The 7,686-nt window shown below is 37.4% G+C and overlaps 1 protein-coding gene across 2 annotated transcripts; it reads right to left on the bottom strand.

Annotated features, from left to right (window-relative positions):
* Positions 1-201: 201 nt before the first annotated feature.
* On the bottom strand, positions 202-6,658 carry lztfl1 (leucine zipper transcription factor-like 1). Of its 2 annotated transcripts, XM_044175944.1 has the most exons (10): positions 6,362-6,658; positions 5,927-6,051; positions 5,566-5,760; positions 3,172-3,229; positions 2,638-2,709; positions 2,464-2,529; positions 2,298-2,375; positions 1,831-2,007; positions 1,518-1,621; positions 202-1,234 (listed from the first exon to the last, which is right to left on the bottom strand). In XM_044175944.1, the coding sequence occupies exons 1-10, from the start codon at positions 6,362-6,364 to the stop codon at positions 1,216-1,218; spliced, it is 897 nt and encodes a 298-aa protein (XP_044031879.1). In that variant the 5' UTR covers positions 6,365-6,658; the 3' UTR covers positions 202-1,215. The 2 variants fall into 2 exon arrangements, with proteins under 2 accessions (XP_044031879.1, XP_044031877.1); XM_044175942.1 differs by lacking the exon at positions 6,362-6,658 and having other exon boundaries at positions 1,831-1,989.
* Positions 6,659-7,686: the final 1,028 nt, after the last annotated feature.

Genomic DNA, 7,686 nt, shown 5'->3' with positions numbered 1-7,686 from the left:
ACTGTCTGATATTTTCATAAGGCCAGAACATGCAGCACAGCTCAAATATTAAAATAAAATTATAGGTCAGAGAGACATTTTTTAATCTTCAGTGAATTCACTTAATGTTTAGATGATTAAATATACCCTAAACTCAAAGTGAAAAATTAAAAACAATGTGACCACCTACAATGACTTAACTCACTAAAAATGACATCACACTTATTTGGTAACAGCTTTTATTACCCCATACTTTGCACAATACAAACAAATGCACATCTAGTGTAATATAGGGTAGATGTATCATACTCTACAAGAGCATTACTTCATGAACATCATGTATATATATTTTTTTCTCTTAGACTCCATCACCCACAGCAATACGAAAAGTACACAGTTAAAGATTCCAGACAAAAATATTCTATGCCCTTTGTGTAGGGAAGTAGGGAAATCATTCTAGATCACTATCCATGTCAGTCAATATGCAAGAGCAGAAAAAATGTATGCATTTTCAATTATCAGACTTTCACAGAATGTCAGATCATTTGAAATATTTTTGTGTGAAATGCTATTAAATGTTTAGGTAACAAATTAAAGCAGGGTTGACCTCAAAGGGTCAGGGACCATTACTTTGAAGCTGCTCACTATTAATAAAAAAAAAACTGGCTTGGGGTTTGCTTGGAACTCTGGATCTAACTCAAAACTCTACAAAAGGGGCTGCTAAAAGAAAGACTGGTCAGCAAAATATCAATAATCAATTACCCGGTTCTAGAAAGCTAAATATTACCTATAACCATCAGATAGATAAGACTGCAAAGCTTCAGGCAGACAGTACGTATCTATCCAATTCAAGCAAATGGACAAGGCCTCTTCAAACAGGGACATGATAATAATTGCATAGAGCACTGAGGGAAGTCTGCTAGCTACTGTACGTGAGCTCCAAACTGAGACATAGAAAAAAAAGCACAGCTGAAGAAGGCTATCATTTGTCACTACTTCATTTGCGTGTGCGGTTGTGTGTACCGTCAACCTCCCCGCTCCCACTTACGTTACTAAAGCCAATAACTACTGAAGATGCCACATAAAGCATGAATAAACAATTCCTCATGGAAGTGCTTCTTTCTGTCTCTCTTGTCTTACAGCAGTGGAACTGGTGGTTTCTTGTCCAAACCTTCATACATTTTGGTCCTGTATTACACTCTGGACACCTGTTTAACCAGCTGTCTTGGGTAGAATTCATTCATTGGGCTCATATCTGAAACAGAGCAATAACAGCGATACAAACCTAAAATTAGAACAATTTCTTAGTAAGAAAGACAATTTTACAAGTAAAGAAAACAGAACAGATTCAACTTGAAGGGCCATACCAGTGTTTTTTTTTGTTTTACATTACTGCAAAAATATTTTCTATAACATACTATAGTTTTCAATTTTCAAATTGCATTTTAAGTCAGGAGGCCATTCCTCTCTAAGAATGGCACATTCTGGAGGGACCTGATGATGACTGCATTGTTTTACCCTTACTGATGAATACTCACCTCTGCAATCGTTTTCTAATTTCTTTGATCTGCTCATTCTTCTTGGTTAGGATCTCCTTCATGTTGCGGTAGGCCGCAGTTTGCTGGAACTTCTTCTCCAACTCCTGCACACCATACATATGCATAAACACATTAAAATAACTGCACAGAAGCTCAATGCACTTAACCAACAATAACTGGGCAGTATAGCAAGTCTATCTGCCACAAACATTTTTGACCAACACTTGACATTTGGTGGGTGTTAACTTGATGCTTATTACAGTAACAAGATGCTTGTTACTGTAATTTGCAGGTAAAGACCACAGTGACGTACCTTCTCTGCCAAGGACAGCTGCTCCTGCACTCGCAGAAGGTCGTGTTTGGCAGAGATCAGGTTCTCCTGCAGATCCTTCTGGGAAACAGCGCTGGTACTAAGAGACCTTTCATAGTCCTCCCTCAGAGCTGCCACTGTGTCCTCAAGGCTGCTGATCTCCTGGGATTGAGCAGCCAGCTTGAAGGGAAGAGAAACAACACAAGTTCAGATGGAATAAATGGCAATCATCGCTATTACATCTTTCCACTACAGAATCTATACCCTATTCCTATACACAGTGACAGACAAAAGCAACACTGTGGTCAGCTGGATACATACCATTTGAGGTCCAAGTTAGCAGATAAAACCAAATGACAGCAAGTGTTCAGATGCATAAAATAAAAAAATAAAAGTAGTAGAATGGAAAGGCAACTCAAAATGTCACAAAAGAAGATGATGCCAGTTGCAAGCCAAACTCCAAACTGTACCTGCTGTTCACCTTGCACCTTCTGAAGGTCCTTCAGAGCTCTCTCTGCCTTGGTTTTCTCATCTAGTGCACTCATTGCCTAAGGAAATTAATCAGAGCAGAGAGTTAACACCATAAACTACATGCTGTGTGTAAAAAAAACAAACAATTATGGCTAATTGTTATACCTGGGATTCTAAAGTCCGCAGTCTGGCTTTCAGTTTATCATTTTCCTCCTGTAGTCTCACTATCTCCTGAAGAAATATTTAACAGAGGTGTGAAGGAGTCTATGAATATGATAATGAGGACACAACTATCTACAATTAATCTGTATATGTAATTCATGCAATATATTTCTTTACCTTATTAAGAAGTTCAGACACCCCACCTTCATTCAGTGGTGCTAGCTTGTGTTTGCTTGTTTCCTGGTTTATCTGCAAATAAAGTAAACACTTTACAACTGAAGCAATGACCAAACAGTTCTTATTTCTTAGTCTAAAACATGTTGGCTATACCTTGCTATTACTGTGCGTGAGATGCAACAGAAACACCATTTCTTAGAAATGTGAAGATGACTAGGGTCTATCTTTTGAGAAAGGTGTGAATAGCTGAACCCATTGAAGAGTGGAGTATTGCTTTACAAAGTTGATTTGTTTTTCTTTAACTGTGCATCCTAAAACCACATGTCAACCTCAGTGATGTGTGACTTCTGAACCGCACGGCTACGTGTGAAGGGCAGGTGACCTGACACATAAGACTACCTAAAATGCAAAGGAAGGTTGCACTGCTCTCTAGTTACTGAATTTCAAGTGGGTGTGAATGTCCTTTGAACACATGATTAATGACAACTACACTGATGGGGAGGTCTATGTGATAGAGCTGCACATTATACTCACTTTCTCAGCATTTTTAAAGTCAGTCTTCTCAAATTCAGCCACTTGTTCTAACAGCTCCCTATACGGGTAGAGAAGAACAAAGAATTGGACGACAGAATAATGATTACAGAGAAAGGAGTACAAAAAAAGTTTGAAATCTTGTCAAATATTATTTATTTATTATTATTTTAATAATAAATGAAACCTTTGTCTATAAAATACAAAGTATGGAAAGTTAATGTCAATATTTTGTCTGCAACACTGAATAGAGTGAAACTGATCTGTAAATCTGTACTATCTCCTAACACAACTGTCACCTTGCCACCACAAAGTTGATGTTTATGTTTTTTGACATTACAATAATCTATTTGGCAGTTATGTGTCTTTGGCAAGGAAAAAAAACACCCTTGTTGCTGATGGCAGATTAGGACATGTTATAAGATATATGCTTGTGGTAAAGAGAATAGCTCTCTGAAAAGCTTAAATGTGGTTTTTAAAAAGCAGCTGAACACACGTAGACTGTGACTTGGGGCGTATTCCTTGCTTTAGACACCCTATCAGTCACGTAGGGCCCTGCGAAAAAAAAAAGCTTTAGGGCTTGTTTATCCACCCACTGTGTGCATATTACAACAAAAGAACATTTCCACAACATGCTCAATGTTTTAACAAGGTGAAAGGTTACAGAGGTCAGACGTTACATGAAGTTCACCTCAATATCATAGAAGTACGTTCAAATCTGTGTACATGTACTGTGGAGCTTTACAATGATCATACTGGCCAACAGCATTATTTCATAACATGTTGACAACAGTCAGCTGCAGAAGTGGGAATTTTATGAACTTTTGCTCTGATACTGAAGATTAGATCAGATAATGTGAAGGTAGTGAACATGGAAAAGCCTTGCTTCCTCCATCTCACTGGCAAAAAGGGGAACAGGATAACGTGTGCTTTGGGCTTTAGTTTCACATTCAAATTTGTGTAATGAAGCAAACATTTTGAACAACTGCCATTGATATTCTGTATCCTGTGAAATTATTGTTAATCTTTGTAACAACCTCTATGCGCTACAACCTGACTTTATTTGTGCCAAAAAGCCTTAAAACATCCTCTGCCAAAATGTCAAGAGTGCAAAGTTCATTCTGACAACAGTTCAAATGTGATTTATCTTTATTACTGGTTTCACGTGTACATGCCCGCATTGCTCTATGTTCAGGCTTGTAATACGGAAAGAAAACACTTTAAGGCACGCTTGGCATCCTTGCTTGGTAACAACAGCAAGAACAGCCTTTTAGGTAATTCTATTTCACTGTATACACTTCATTTCACACCTGGCCACAAACTGTGCGACTTCACCACTTCAAAAGCATGCACTCATAAAACATGAGCTGCTTAGACAGTAAAAAAAAAGAGAAATATTAATTTCATAACTTTATTTTTATTTATTTTCATAAATTTATTAAATTTATTTAAATTACTGTAAATGTGTAACAATATGTAAAATTGTAATTGCTAAGTGTAAGGATTAAAGAGTTACTTCATCCAAATTACAAAAGCCTGCCTATTAACAGTTTTCATTAATAACGGTTTCCTTTCGGAAAGGTAGGAAAACTTAAAAACGATCTTAAGTGAGGTCTGCAAATTATCCTGACAAACAGGGACATTATTTCTGGGGTGACACATTGCCGTTACATTCTTTAAATTTAGTTTTTTAATGCTTTGAGAGATTCATTAACATTCACTGCTCTACTCATCTCTATTGTATTGGGCTGGCGGCAGAATTCTCAAATATATGGGGGGGGGTTGTAAATGTAAAGTTTCCTTAAAATATAGTGAGAAGATGACAGAAGTTTGGTTTTCGGGCTAACTGAACATCACTGCAAAAAGGTGGAAAAAGGGGTTAAATTCACATAGCGCATGCAAGCATGTGACTTGGCAATGACCTTTTTCCCTGGCATATAATGTAACATGCAAAAGATCTAAACCTAAACAGGACAGAGGAGGAAGTGGTACAAAGTGGAGCAGCTTTTTCTCATGAAGGTGTATTGTGTGTTTAGAGGCCTAGCTCACTTCTTACTTTGGTGTGGCACTCTGTTTGACCTTGAACTGTCACATCATTTTAAATCATTTTAATTTGAAAACGTTTTTTACAGCTAATTTATGTGAATTATTGTCATTGCATCAGAGGCCCCAAAGATGTGCATACAAGATCCATATCTTATGCGAACAAGATAAAAATTTGTGCACTCTAAATAAATGGAGGCGCTGTATATTCCATAATATCTGAATAAGAACATTATGTACTCCTGTGGGAGCAATCCTGACTATGTCACATTTAATTTGTTTGCTGGGTGTTTATAGTCCATTAACTCAACAATTTACAGTAAGCCTGAATCTGCTTCCTTCCTTACTGCTCACCTGTTCTCCAGCTCTGAGATATCACTCTGCAGTCGAAGGTAAAACTTCTCAGCCTGGGAGAAGAGCTGCCTTAGCAGCAGCACATTGGTGTGGGCTGTGTTGATGAGCTCCATCTCCACCTCCCCACGCACCACCGCCTGCAGCCCATCCAGCATCTCCCTCACCTCGTCCACTGTGAAGGTTTCATCCACCAGCCTTCAGAGAGAAACATACGTGAACATGTTAAAGGCCCGTTTGAACTGAAAAGCTCTTAATTGTGTTATATGTTTTCCTTCTATAGAATATAAGTCTTAATTTAAGTGACTTAAATTTTAATTTACATACAAACAATGAAACCAAAAACTTAAGTATGACCAGTCACCTGCTATCTTTGAGTTCTTCAAAGCATGAGTCAATAGTCTTTAGTCTCAGGACCCTCTTTGAACGTGCAAATCGCATGTAATTGATGACTTCATTCTGATGGTGTTCATTAAACCCAAATTCAGCCTACATGGAGACAAGAAAAACGAAACTATTAAAACGATTGTCACCAAAGGTGAAAGATGGTCAGAGAGTGAGACAGAAAGAGGCTGTAATGGAAACACAACTAGCTGATAAGCTAGCTTGAAGAGGATTTGCCCCTGCTCATATCTGACAGGGCCTATTTACATGAGCTTGCACATACAACGTGCTATCTATGGGGATGCTTTCTAACTCGTCTTCGAATAAAACAGAGCAAGACGTTTAGCATGCTAACTTCTAAAAGCAAACAGGTGTCCTGGCAATCCATAAACAGCTAATTATAGCATCTACTTACCATGGTGGCTGTGGAGCTAACGTTTATGTTACTAAGTTAGCTAGCTTGTAGACAGAGCTGATCCTAAAGAAAAATGGGTGTTTCAACCTCTAATGTAGGCCACGCAGCGAACTGACTAACCTAGAAGCTAAAGTCGCTAAAGCCGCTGGAGTCGATGATTCTAGTAAACTCTTTTATACTTAAAGCGAAACTCGGTCAATAAGCTAAACGGGGGCTATATCATAGCTATAAGATTATCTGGCAGACTGGCTAGCCTAGCTATCCAGCTAGTGTTTGCGTTGAGAATGCCTTGGTAACGGGGAATAGCGTCATTACCTTGGTTACTAGAGGTGCGTTCAACGGCGCTACGTACATCATGGAACAATAAGTGATATGGTCATCATTACTAAAATATATAGATATACAGCATTAATGCAACAACATTGTCATAATAGCCAGATTTCATACACATAAATATTGACATTTAATGGTTACTCTGATCTTTAAGAAATTGTATACAATGCAAATCGTTATTTTACTATGGTCAAAAAAAGTGTTATTTAAAAACACTCATGAGTAATATCTTGTCTTGGCTACTTTCCACTTCTGTATTCTTTTATCAATATCAACTCTAATCTCACCCATATTCTAATTTGTTAACTCATATCAGTCTTGTAAAAGTTTGTCAACATATTTTCTAATGAGAATGTTTGGTTGTTAAAAACATCATTCTGAAAGGGATAATCTTTAAAAATATATATATTATTTTTAGTCAAAGCATGATGACCACCAGGTTTGACCATTTTGTCTCCTTCATTCTATTCTATGGAATTTCTTAAGAATGTAAATTACAGTTTATGGGTACTGAGGCGTTAAGGTAATTTAATTAAATGTACAGCATGTAAGCTATACTCTGTGTCACCTAGCTGGCAATTAGGCTTGCTTCAATGTACAGTATGCAGCAGCAGTAGATGGCAGTATAGAGTTAGAAAAGAAGTTTGATATGCTACACCTTTTTTTGAAAGACCATGAAATCTTGTTGTGCTATACACTGATTGAATTGCTTGAGCCACTTCTCTTTGAATATAGGGGTGAGGGAAGGTTATGTGGAAGTGGTTATGAACACTTGGGAAAAAATAGGAGAAAACAACAACAGCTTAGTAAACTAGTCTAAGCATATTGCAATGTTTTCATTTGCATATTTACAATAGAATTATCCATCTATTAGTATTCTTTTAATACATATTTCAATCGATTAACTGATAGGAGTCAACATGGCTGCTTCTCCATCAGTTAAACTCATTTGATTCCATGTAAGCCAAATCAAAACTCTCCTTATCCTCTTT

Source organism: Siniperca chuatsi, linkage group LG19 (genome assembly GCF_020085105.1).
Source record: "Siniperca chuatsi isolate FFG_IHB_CAS linkage group LG19, ASM2008510v1, whole genome shotgun sequence".
Classification (NCBI taxonomy): domain Eukaryota; kingdom Metazoa; phylum Chordata; class Actinopteri; order Centrarchiformes; family Sinipercidae; genus Siniperca; species Siniperca chuatsi.
This window is presented reverse-complemented; position numbering and strand designations above follow the sequence as displayed.